Source organism: Meles meles, chromosome 11 (genome assembly GCF_922984935.1).
Source record: "Meles meles chromosome 11, mMelMel3.1 paternal haplotype, whole genome shotgun sequence".
Lineage (NCBI taxonomy): Eukaryota > Metazoa > Chordata > Mammalia > Carnivora > Mustelidae > Meles > Meles meles.
Window position 1 is genome coordinate 62698050 of NC_060076.1, and position 13329 is coordinate 62711378.

General features: G+C 37.5%; 1 protein-coding gene across 7 annotated transcripts in view; it reads right to left on the reverse strand.

Annotated features, from left to right (window-relative positions):
* KDM4C (lysine demethylase 4C) overlaps window positions 1–13329 on the reverse strand; it is a 510176-nt gene that overhangs the window by 158955 nt on the left and 337892 nt on the right. For all 7 annotated transcript variants that reach the window (XM_046023271.1, XM_046023269.1, XM_046023272.1 and 4 more), the window contains 3 exons: window positions 9132–9313; window positions 7047–7260; window positions 5063–5139 (listed from right to left, as the gene is read on the reverse strand). In XM_046023271.1, the coding sequence (XP_045879227.1) occupies window positions 5063–5139; window positions 7047–7260; window positions 9132–9313 (473 nt within the window). The remainder of the gene's footprint in view (window positions 1–5062; window positions 5140–7046; window positions 7261–9131; window positions 9314–13329) is intronic.

A 13329-nucleotide genomic window follows, 5' to 3' on the forward strand; every position in this document is an offset into this window, starting at 1 on the left:
TGCTCTGAAGCTAGAACTCAATCACAAGAGGAAAGCTGGAAAGAACCCAAATACATGGAGACTAAACAGCATCCTTCTAAAGAATGAATGGGTCAACCAGAAAATTAAAGAAGAACTGAAAAAATTCATGGAAACAAATGATAACGAAAACACAATGGTTCAAAATCCGTGGGACACAGCAAAGGCAGTCCTGAGAGGAAAATATATAGCGGTACAAGCCTTTCTCAAGAAACAAGAAAGGTCTCAAGTACACAACCTAACCCTACACGTAAAGGAACTGGAGAAAGAACAAGAAAGAAACCCTAAACCCAGCAGGAGAAGAGAAATCATAAAGATCAGAGCAGAAATCAATGAAATAGAAACCGAAAAAACAATAGAAAAAATCAATGAAACTAGGAGCTGGTTCTTTGAAAGAATCAATAAGATTGATAAACCCCTGGCCAGACTCATCAAAAAGAAAAGAGAAAGGACCCAAATAAATAAAATCATGAATGAAAGAGGAGAGATCACAACTAACACCAAAGAAATACAGACAATTATAAGAACATACTATGAGCAACTCTACGCCAACAAATTTGACAATCTGGAAGAAATGGATGCATTCCTAGAGACATATAAACTACCACAACTGAACCAGGAAGAAATAGAAAACCTGAACAGGCCCATAACCAGTAAGGAGATTGAAACAGTCATCAAAAATCTCCAAACAAACAAAAGCCCAGGGCCAGACGGCTTCCCAGGGGAATTCTACCAAACATTGAAAGAAGAACTCATTCCTATTCTCCTGAAACTGTTCCAAAAAATAGAAATGGAAGGAAAACTTCCAAACTCATTTTATGAGGCCAGCATCACCTTGATCCCAAAACCAGACAAGGATCCCACCAAAAAAGAGAACTACAGACCAATATCCTTGATGAACACAGATGCAAAAATTCTCGCCAAAATACTAGCCAATAGGATTCAACAGTACATTAAAAGGATTATTCACCACGATCAAGTGGGATTTATTCCAGGGCTGCAGGGTTGGTTCAACATCCGCAAATCAATCAATGTGATACAACACATTCATAAAAGAAAGAACAAGAACCATATGATACTCTCAATAGATGCTGAAAAAGCATTTGACAAAGTACAGCATCCCTTCCTGATCAAAACTCTTCAAAGTGTAGGGATAGAGGGCACATACCTCAATATTATCAAAGCCATCTATGAAAAACCCACCGCAAATATCATTCTCAATGGAGAAACACTGAAAGCTTTTCCGCTAAGGTCAGGAACACGGCAGGGATGTCCATTATCACCACTGCTATTCAACATAGTACTAGAAGTCCTAGGCTCAGCAATCAGACAACAAAAAGAAATTAAAGGCATCCAAATTGGTAAAGAAGAAGTCAAACTATCACTCTTCGCAGATGATATGATACTATATGTGGAAAACCCAAAAGACTCCACTCCAAAACTGCTAGAACTTGTCCAGGAATTCAGTAAAGTGTCAGGATATAAAATCAATGCACAGAAATCAGTTGCATTTCTGTACACCAACAACAAGACAGAAGAAAGAGAAATTAAGGAGTCAATCCCATTTACAATTGCACCCAAAACTATAAGATACCTAGGAATAAACCTAACCAAAGAGGCTAAGAATCTATACGCAGAAAATTATAAAGTACTCATGAAAGAAATTGAGGAAAACACAAAGAAATGGAAAAATGTTCCATGCTCCTGGATTGGAAGAATAAATATTGTGAAAATGTCTATGCTACCTAAAGCAATCTACACATTTAATGCAATCCCTATCAAAATACCATCCATTTTTTTCAAAGAAATGGAACAAATAATCCTCAAATTTATATGGAACCAGGAAAGACCTCGAATAGTCAAAGGAATATTGAAAAAGAAAGCCAAAGTTGGTGTCATCACAATTCCGGACTTCAAGCTCTATTACAAAGCTGTCATCATCAAGACAGCATGGTACTGGCACAAAAACAGACACATAGATCAGTGGAACAGAATAGAGAGCCCAGAAATAGACTCTCAACTCTATGGTCAACTAATCTTCGACAAAGCAGGAAGGAATGTCCAATGGAAAAAAGACAGCCTCTTCAATAAATGGTGCTGGGAAAATTGGACAGCCACATGCATAAAAATGAAATTGGACCACTTCCTTACACCACACACGAAAACAGACTCAAAATGGATGAAGGACCTCAATGTGAGAAAGGAATCCATCAAAATCCTTGAGGAGAATGCAGGCAGCAACCTTTCAACCTCAGCCGCAGCAACATCTTCCTAGGAACAACGACAAAGGCAAGGGAAGCAAGGGCAAAAATGAACTATTGGGATTTCATCAAGATCAAAAGCTTTTGCACAGCAAAGGAAACAGTTAACAAAACCAAAAGACAACAGACAGAATGGGAGAAGATATTTGCAAACGACATATCAGATAAAGGGCTAGTATCCAAAATCTATAAGGAACTCAGCAAACTCAACACCCAAAGAACAAACGATCCAATCAAGAAATGGGCAGAGGACATGAACAGACATTTCTGCAAAGAAGACATCCAGATGGCCAACAGACACATGAAAAAGTGCTCCACGTCACTCGGCATCAGGGAAATACAAATCAAAACCACAATGAGATATCACCTCACACCAGTCAGAATGGCTAAAATTAACAAGTCAGGAAATGACAGATGCTGGCGAGGATGTGGAGAAAGGGGAACCCTCCTCCACTGTTGGTGGGAATGCAAGCTGGTGCAACCACTCTGGAAAACAGCATGGAGGTTCCTCAAAATGTTGAAAATAGAACTACCCTATGACCCAGCAATTGCACTACTGGGTATTACCCTAAAGATACAGACGTAGTGATCCGAAGGGGCACGTGTACCCGAATGTTTATAGCAGCAATGTCTACAATAGCCAAACTATGGAAAGAACCTAGATGTCCATCAACAGATGAATGGATAAAGAAGAGGTGGTAGGGGCGCCTGGGTGGCTCAGTGGGTTAAGCCGCTGCCTTCGGCTCAGGTCATGATCTCAGGGTCCTGGGATCGAGTCCCGCGTCGGGCTCTCTGCTCAGCGGAGAGCCTGCTTCCCTTCCTCTCTCTCTGCCTGCCTCTCTTGTAATTTCTCTCTGTCAAATAAATAAAATCTTAAAAAAAATATATAAAAAAAAAAAAAAAAGAAGAGGTGGTATATATACACAATGGAATACTATGCAGCCATCAAAAGAAATGAAATCTTACCATTTGCGACGACGTGGATGGAACTAGAGGGTATCATGCTTAGTGAAATAAGTCATTCAGAGAAAGACAACTATCATATGATCTCCCTGATTTGAGGACATGGAGAAGCAACATGGGGGGTTAGGGGGGTAGGAGAAGAATAAATGAAACAAGATGGGATTGGGAGGGAGACAAACCATAAATGACTCTTAATCTCACAAAACAAACTGGGGGCTGCTGGGGGGAGGTGGGTTTGGGAAAGGGGGAGGGGGTTATGGACATTGGGGAGGGTATGTGCTATCGTGAGTGCTGTGAAGTGTGTAAACCTGGTGACTCGCATACCTCTACCCCTGGGGATAAAAATACATTATATGTTTATAAAAAAAAAAAATTGGAAGGGGAGGCGAACCATAAGAGACTATGGACTCTGAAAAACAACCTGAGGGTTTTGAAGGGTCAGGGGTGGGAGGTTGGGGGAACAGGTGGTGGGTAATAGGGAGGGCACGTTTTGCATGGAGCACTGGGTGTTGTGCAAAAACAATGAATACTGTTATGTTGAAAAAATAAATAAATTTAAAAAAAAAAAGAATGTCCATACTTTGCCTCATTTTTCCCTTAGTACCTAAAGTGAAAGCCAGCAAAAAAATCATTCAGAAGGACGTTCTCAGACATCTTTAATTTACAGTCACCATATGTCTCTTTCAACACTGAGAGCTAAACATTTGTATCATGACATAAATTTTTATCATGCAAGGCATTTTCCCTTTATTGCCCCTCAGGATTTTAACTCTGGTTGCAAAGAAATTTATTTTATTGTTATTAGAGATCATTGAGAAACAAAGTAAATGTTACAATTACAACTGAAATACCTGCTCTGAGATTAAGAGTGAGGGATACAATGTTAAGATCTAACAGGTCCTAACTTTAAAAAATGATCTGATGCTTCTTGAAAGAGAATTTTTAAGAAATATCAAAGTAGCACATAATTAAATAGTGACATGGTGAGTTACTATAACTTAATGCTTGGATGTAGCTAAAGTTTCAACAGGGTTCATTAGGAAAAACAAGGTAGATGAGGGGGCGCCTGGGTGGCTCAGTGGGTTAAGCCGCTGCCTTCGGCTCAAGTCATGATCTCAGGGTCCTGGGATCGAGTCCTGAATCTGGCTCTCTGCTCAGCAGCGAGCCTGCTTCTCTCTCTCTCTCTGCCTGCCTCTCTGTCTACTTGTGATCTCTCTCTGTCAAATAAATAAATAAAATCTTAAAAACAAACAAACAAACAAACAAACAAAAAAAAAAAAAAAAAACAAGGTAGATGAGGAGGAATCTGTGTTCCCTAAGCAGAGTATCTGTTGTTGTTGAAAGAATCTGTCCCAAGTTCACAGTAATGCCTGGCAAGATCCCAAAGGTTCTTGAAGTATGAATGTATGAATGAATAAGTGGGGAAAGACCTCATACCAGTGGCAAGGTTATGTATGAACATGGTTTTGTCAGGGGTCAGGGAGGATTCTCACCTTGAGTGTGACTCAGAATATTTATTTTCAAAACTACAAAATAGACCTAGGCAGGAAAATGAAGGAATATTTTAGACTTGCTCTGATAAACTGGCAGTCTCTGTAGACACCTGAGTAGAGAAGTGACACTTAGAAATTTATTTAATATTTCTTTGATGAATAGAGCCATCAAATAGGATGCTTTGAAAAGAGAAGATCAGAAAAATAAGTATAGAAGTAAGTGCACACAAAACCATGCATACAGCCTTACCTTACTGCTAGGTTAAATGTGTTCACAGTGGACAGAGTAAGCAGAAGGTTTAAAAGATATTAAAATAGGCCACTTACTGCTGTCCATGCATTTCTTTTGCAACGGGCACATAGCCATCCATCACAGATCTCGTGAGAAGGGATACCATAGCAACCTATAAAATAATAGTATGGATTCATGAATTAGGTCTTTTGCATTTTGGTAGTATTATACATTTTAGCACTGAATAAATAAAATCAGAACAACTGCTCACCATAATAGCATTTTTTAAATACTTTATTTTATTTTATTTTTTTTCCAGTGTTCCAAAGTTCATTGTTTATGCACCACACCCAGTGCCATAATAGCATTTTTGATTCTCACTGCTTAAAACAAAACATAAGCAAGGCTGTCTTCAAAGATATTTTTGGTTCTCATGCCTTGTAAAAGGATATCAGTCTCAGGAAACATGAGAACATGGGTCTCAATCATTACTAATGCTCACAATAATTATATGATAATACTTGAATGGGCAAAATAATTAAATTTTTAATTTGTTGGGCCTTGTCCTTTACTCACACAAAATGTATTTCAAAATAAGCTGCAATTCATGAAAGAAAATTTAGGGAAGCTTTAAAATAATATAATAAATAAACTTTGACATGTTTTACAAATTAATATTATTTAAAATCACATTTCAAAAATTATACTTAATTAGCTTTAATCTCAGTGATAGAGACAGAGGATGCACAATTCACCGTTAGTGATGAAGAGGTATCTCCAGTTCTATTTGTCTATTCAATACATGCCTGACTCAAAATAAGGCAATAGCTGATTATGCAAATATAAGCAGCAATTATACAGTACCAACAAACATGTGTTACTCTGACTGCCTTTCAAAGGGCTTTGAAAGATTTAAAGAAGTAATTTTTAATATCAAATTTCTATAACATTTAAATGAAAGAGAAAATAACAGAAATATAATTACCAAAGAAAAGCCTATTACAGTTAGCCAAGACTATGGAATGTTTAGTTCAAGCACATGTTTATGAAATACTGCAGTTAAATTGTATAGCTTGTACATTCAGGAATCAAAATTAAATCCCAGTTTTCCTGTAAAATGATGCATTGACTGTTATAAACTTACAAAAATGTGAGGGTGAATCTGTATATATGTGTGTGTGTTACAGATTGATATAAGTAAAGAAGGTTGCTATATTTCAAACACATAATCTTGGGGAAGCTGACAGTATCTAATCAATCAATAAATGATAGACACCAAGATTATTTCAACCCTAATGTTAGACTGGTGTTTCTCTGGGGTAAATATAGAAAATAATGCTTCTATTATAACCATTCATGCTACAGAGACCATACATAACTATGTTAACACGACATATGATTTGGCAAGATCTGGAATATTAAAATGGTTTAAAATAGACTTGCAGTAAAAAATAGCTCCCTTTTCACACTTTAGAGGATTTACATAGCAGGCAAATAAAACATTATGTATTTGCTATGTATCCCATGATGTGAAATTACCAAATTATGGCAGGTATGGACCATGTCAGGACCATCTCAGTCCCCGGGAAAAACAAATGTAAGGACTGTTCTCCCCTTGGAAGGCAACACAGATTTCCTTACCCTCCCAAAGAATAAAAATTAGACTCTATAATTAAATTTAACAATAATTCCCCAAATCACTGAAAAAACAGTCATGTCTCTTTAAAAAGTACAAAGAAAAATAATCATGAATTAATACCAGAGGTTAAAATTAAGTTTTTACAAACTATCTCTTAAGATAAGTAAAATTCAAATTTGTGAAAGGAGCCTCAAAATATCCCCACATCTGTACAACAAACAAAACAAATTGCTCTCCACTGATACTGTACAAAACTATAGAAAAAGGGATTATTATACTCACTCATACTTTTATCAGAAGAAATGTGAGAAAGAATGATCTAATCATTAAGAATGCCAATAGTTCAATGCAATAGATTTGGCAGGGGACAAAGGGGTGAGAAACAAAGATTATGTGAAGCACTGAAAAGCCAGTGATTGATGAATGAGAGATTCATTTACTTGCATGAACCCGTACACAGCACTTTGCACAGGAAATCAGAAGACTTGTTCCATCCTCTTCCAGAAAGGCATTAGGCGGAGAATATTCTATATTTTCTTCACTATAAATAAAACACATCTCTGGAATGAGGGGCTTAGTCTTTCCTCCCGGAGCAACCACTTCATCTAATTTTGTCTCCCATCTAGAATCATTTTCTTCATTGCTGCTATCTGGCTGAAAAACACAATATTCCCACATGAGTGAAAAACATGCAAAAAAGTTCATCATTTGTTCTGGTCACTCAAATCCACTAATAGCTGATCCATTCACTAACTTCCAGCTTCTGTTCTTCCTGTTGTTTTCCTTGATATAGCTATTAGCTTTTTTTTTTTTTTAAGATTTTATTTATTTATTTGACAGAGAGAAAGAGAGATCACAGGTAGGCAGGGCGGCAGAGAGAGGAGGAAGCAGGCTCTCCAAGGAGCAGAGAGCCAGATGTGGGGCTCGATCCCAGGACCCTGGGATCATGACCTGAGCAGAAGGCAGAGGCTTTAACCCACTGAGTGACCCAGGTGCCCCACTATTAGCTTTTTATCAATGTTCCTCTTCAGGCTCCCATCCAGAAGCTAAGCTGTAGAAACAGGAGGACATTCTGTACATCTGCTTGTACGAAAAAGTTGATAACCTGCTAAAACTACATTCTTACATAAATAGCTCAGGGAAAACATCAATTTTTCTGAGGAATTTTTATTTCTTTATTGATACTAAGTTAGCAGACTTGGTTTCATTTACTGAAAAATTTTATCTGGTTACACTTGAAGAAGTATTTTCAAAGACCTAGTTTTAATCTGTGCAACAATTTTTAGAGAACTTTTGAAGGTTTTGCCTCACCACAAAGTTTCAAAACCTCAAGACAGAAAGATCTGGCAAATGTCACTAAATAAGGAAATATAACGTGCAAAATAAAATTGTCACCCCTTACCAAAATATATGAAAAACATTTAGTGCTTAATTGAAACTCTAATTAATGAACTATCTTATCTCCAGAGATCTTATATTAAAAAGTTTCCCTATATCTTATAAGTTTAGTGAGAATTTTTTTAATTATTGGGGAAATACACAGGCAAATTATGATATACAAATGAGAGTCAATAAAAAGTTAAATTTTTCCAAGAAAACACAGACATTCAATGACTAAACAGAAAATAGTTTCTCAGTCACAAGGGCCCACCAAAGACAAGTGAGTTAAGTTTACTTCCCTCTATTTTCAAAGCTGAAAATGTGGCATATCACCCAATTTCATGCCCTGAAATATCTGAACAAAAAAGCATTTACTTTACATGAACTCTAAAAGAGAAGCAATCTTAAAATACTTCTGATTCCATTACTGAGACTATAACTCAGAACACAATGCTCACTTCAATACGCTTTATAAAAATATTGTATCTTAAAGTAGGTCACAAAGTTCCACCCATACTAGATTCCTGAAGATCACTTTGTCTGAGTTTGTGTTAGAAAATGTGGCCATCAGTGAGCTAAAATGCCGTCAGGATGACATATGGAATAATACTGATGACAATACTATGCAGAGCTAGCTGATGAGGGTGAACTGAACAATTCAGTTTGTATTGAGTCCTGCTGTATCTTACAAATGTTCCACGTGGGAAGATAAAGAGAGACATTTTAAATGTGGGCCCAGAGTTGACAATTATTGAGAGCGATATTTTCAAACACAAAACAGAGACTAAGTCCAAGTTCCCTCTTTGCAAAACTTCTATATTGTTAAGATTTAAGTTCTGTGTTTCTTTCTGAAAAAGGTTGGAACTGCTCCTTGACTGAAATGAACCAAGACTGACAAATAAACGAATCACTTATTTTAAAATGATAAAGCACTACCAGAGAAGTGGCTTTCTAGTAACACTCAAAAAAAAAAAAAAAAAAAACCACTCTGTTTGCTATTCTATAATGGCCATGTAGCTACTTAAGTACTGATGTCTCCCTTTCCATGTACACACATACCTTACAATGATTCACCTGTGTTTCTACAGTCATACAGAAAGTGCAGTAGTAAAGAAACCTGGCAGTGACCCCACCACCGTTATTACCTTGTAGTAGGGCATAAGGAGAGCACAGATGGCACAGTGAGGCTCCATTTTGGCCATGGCTGCATTATACTCCTGTTCAGCCACAAAGTTTGGGGACTTTGTCTGCCAAAGGTGGACCAAAGGCTTCGCCCAAGACTCTGTTTCTTCCACTTCCTCCTCAATTGATGGAACCTCAGGCAATTCTTGCAAAACAAGGCATGTAAAAACAGTGAGCATGGGACCCAGAGAAAAACAACCCTGGTTATAAAAGAAGCAAACATTCCAAAGTTTCATTGATATTAATGTCAGACAGGAAACCCATTTTATCTTTCAAATACATTCTGAGAGAAGCAGAACAAAAAGAATGTCCTTTTTATCTGCCTCATCTTCAATAGCTAGGTCAGATCTGATGGCCAGACAATGAGCCTCCTTTTGAAACCCTCCCCATCCCTACCAGGAATAACTCCCTCCTTCAATTTCACTACTTCTATATTTCTACTGCTACCACTAACGTCTCCCATGATAAAACAGCTTATATCTGTGAAATTTCCAGTTAGCAGAGGAATTCACTGGCCCAATAACTGCCTTACCAATATTTTTAGTTTCCTCACCTAATACTGTATATGGCTTAAAAAATGTATTAATTGAACTTCATTTAATTAACTTTTGGGTTCAAGAATTCATGACAAATAACATTTACAGAGTACCTATCATGTGCCAAGCAATACATTGCCATTACATGAATATGAAAAATAATTCTTATTCAAATCTTATTTGTTAAGATAATACTCCCAGAGGGTCAACTATCTTAAACATATATATTCATTAACATGCAAGAGGCAGAGATCTACTTCACAAAAATATCACTTTACAAAATTTTATAGAAGGCCAGAAAAATACAGAAAGGCATAACAGGTTAAGAGAAAAAAAATTCTTAATGCCTATAGTAGCAGACAGTATATCAGAACAGGTGACAGCAATCACAGCTACATCTAATACTTAACATCTACAGCTGTGACACATTCTAAAACTCCTCACCACTAGCTGTCACAGTCTAACAAATAAATACTGTGGAGCAATGTCCTCAAGTCCCAAGGCACGGATGTTTCTGTGAATCAATGTGTTCCAGCCCTTACCTTGTTGACTTACCTGTTTTATTTTATTTATTTTTTATTTATTTCTTTTCAGTGTAACAGAATTCATTGTTTATGCACCACACCCAGTGCTCCATGCAATATGTGCCCTCCATAATACCCCCACCTAGCTCCCCTGACCTCCCACCCCTGACCCTTCAAAACCCTCAGGTTGTTTTTCAGAGTCCATAGTCTCTCATGATTCACCTCCCCTTCCAATTTCCCTCAACTCCCTCCTCCTCTCCATCTCCCCATATCCTCCATGTTATTTGTTATGCTCCACAAATAAGTAAAACCATATGATAAATGACTCTCTCTGCTTGACTTATTTCACTCAGCATAATCTCTTCCAGTCCCATCCATGTTGATACAAAAGTTGGGTATTCATCCTTTTTATTTTTTAATATTTTATTTATTTGACAGAGAGAAATCACAACTAGGCAGAGAGGCAGGCAGAGAGAGAGAGAGAGGAGGAAGCAGGCTCCCTGCCAAGCAGAGAGCCCGACGCGGGGTTCTATCCCAGGACCTTGGGATCATGACCTGAGCCGAAGGCAGAGGCTTTAACCCACTGAGCCACCCAGGTGCCCCATATTCATCCTTTCTGATGGAGGCATAATACTCCATAGTGTATATGGACCACATCTTCCTTATCCATTTGTCCGTTGAAGGGCATCTTGGTTCTTTCCACAGTTTGGCGACCGTGGCCATTGTTGCTATAAACATTGGGGTACAGATGGCCCTTCTTTTCACTACCTCTGTATCTTTGGGGTAAATACCCAGTAGTGCAATTGCAGGGTCATAGGGAAGCTCTATTTTTAATTTCTTAAGGAATCTCCACACTGTTTTCCAAAGTGGCTACACCAATTTGCATTCCCATTGGTGTAAGAGGGTTCCCCTTTCAACAGCAATCAGACAACAAAGAGAAATAAAAGGTATCCAAATTGGCAATGAAGAAGTCAAACTCTCTCTCTTCCCAGATGACATGATACTTTATATGGAAACCCAAAAGACTCCACCCCCAAACTACCAGAACTCATACAGCAATTCAGTAATGTGGCAGGATACAAAGTTGCTTTCTTATACACTAACAATGAAAATACAGAAAGGGAAATTAGAGAATCAATTCCATTTACTATAGCACCAAGAACCATAAGATATCTGGGAATAAACCTAACCAAAAAGGTTAAAGGATCTGTACTCGACGAACTACAGAACACGCATGAAAGAAATTGAAGAAAACACAAAAAAGTGGAAGACCATTCCATGCTCTTGTTAAAATGTTTAAATGTTAAAATTGTTAAAATGATTACTGCCTAGAGCAATCTATACTTTTAATGCCATTCCGATCAAAATTCCACCAGTATTTTTCAAAGAGCTGGAGCAAATAATCCTAAAATTTGTATGGAATCAGAAGAGACCCTGAATTGCTAAGGAAATGTTGAAAAAGAAAAACAAAATTGGGGCATCATGTTACCTGATTTCAGACTTTACTACAAAGCTGTGATCACCAAGACAGCATGGTACTGGCATAAAACAGACACATAGACTTAACTGTTTTTAAAAAAGTCAAAACAGATTTGCTGAGATGGAAAAATAAGAAGAGCTAAATGAAGCTGAAAAGAGCTCAAAAGATATCAAATGCCAACTGAGTGAAAGGGAATGTTCCTGCTTCCTTGTTGGTGGTGGTGGTATTATTATTATTACAATTATCAATAATGGAAAATGCTTAGTACTCAGCCAGGCAGTGTTTGAAAACAAAAGGTAAGAACTTTAGCCCATGTTCTCAAGGAAGTAATCTCCCACTAAGCAAACGCACACTGCTTCCCCCTTAGTCTCCCTACAATACAGAATAGAAGGCTACCTGTGAAGACTTAGATTTGACAAATGAAAGACGGGAGTTGAAGAGCTGACTGGGAAATTGAAACACCATTACGTCCTTAACCCACAAGCTAACCTCTCCCACATACATACTAAAAATGGGATCTAAACAAAAAGAAATCCTTTAGGTTTGAACAGCTACTGCCTCTTCCTGACACATAATAGATTTATCAGATCACTTGCTTTGTTATAAAAGGTTGAAACACACAAGATAGATGTACCCTTTGGTTGGTCATAAGTTAATGTGGGTAGTTCTCAAAGCATTTTTAGGAATACAGGAAATACTATTTAGTTCCGAAAGCCCTAACAACAAAAAAGTAAAGGAGGGCAATTCCTAACACGGGAGCCAGACAGGAGGGTGTGGGCAACCCATGCCAAACCTTGACCTAGGATAGCCTGATTCAAACTGAGCTTTTCTCAAACTTTCTCAACAGACCAGGGAGAGAATCTTGCTCTCCAGATGTCCTTCCCCAAAGATGAGGTTGTACTCTGGCCCAATGAGTATTTATCTTGCTTGGATAATCTCTGGGCCAGAATATATAGTGAACACTCTAACTGTGTAATCCCATCAATTAAAAGTAGCATGGCAGCAACACTGTACAGCGCCAAGTACAGGGAACTGTTAGTCCAGAGACCTAGCTTTAAATTCAAACCCTTTGATTCAGAAGGCCTATGGCTTTGGGTAAAACTGACTCTCACATAGTGAGAATTCCTTTCTCACTTACTTCAGAGGGTTTTGTTTGTTTGTTTGCTTTAATATTAAAATGAAATAGTTAATGTAAAACTTCTTTTTTTAAAAATCTAAAGTGCTGGAGTTTTTCGTAAAGTCCAAAGTGGCATACAACTATATATATTACCATGTAAAATCCATCCACTCATCTTGTTTTCATTTGATCTGTTTATCAATTAAATGCTACAATACTTTATGAGGCAGAAGAGAGTGCATTTAATCACAAGCATATGATGATTATTCACATTTTAATTTAGCTTTAAAAATCAAAAACATTGGCACATTCTTGAAAGTAAATATTCTTTCTTCCTGAAATTACTTCATCATCCCCTCCATCTCCAAGAACTCTTGCTTACCAAATTGACCCCTGGCATGTTCAAGGATAGACTAATCTGGCTATTGTTTTTCTAGATTTATAACATTCATTTAACTATAAGTCTCAATTCTGTAGGGAACCAAGAATGTTGGGGGGAGAGGG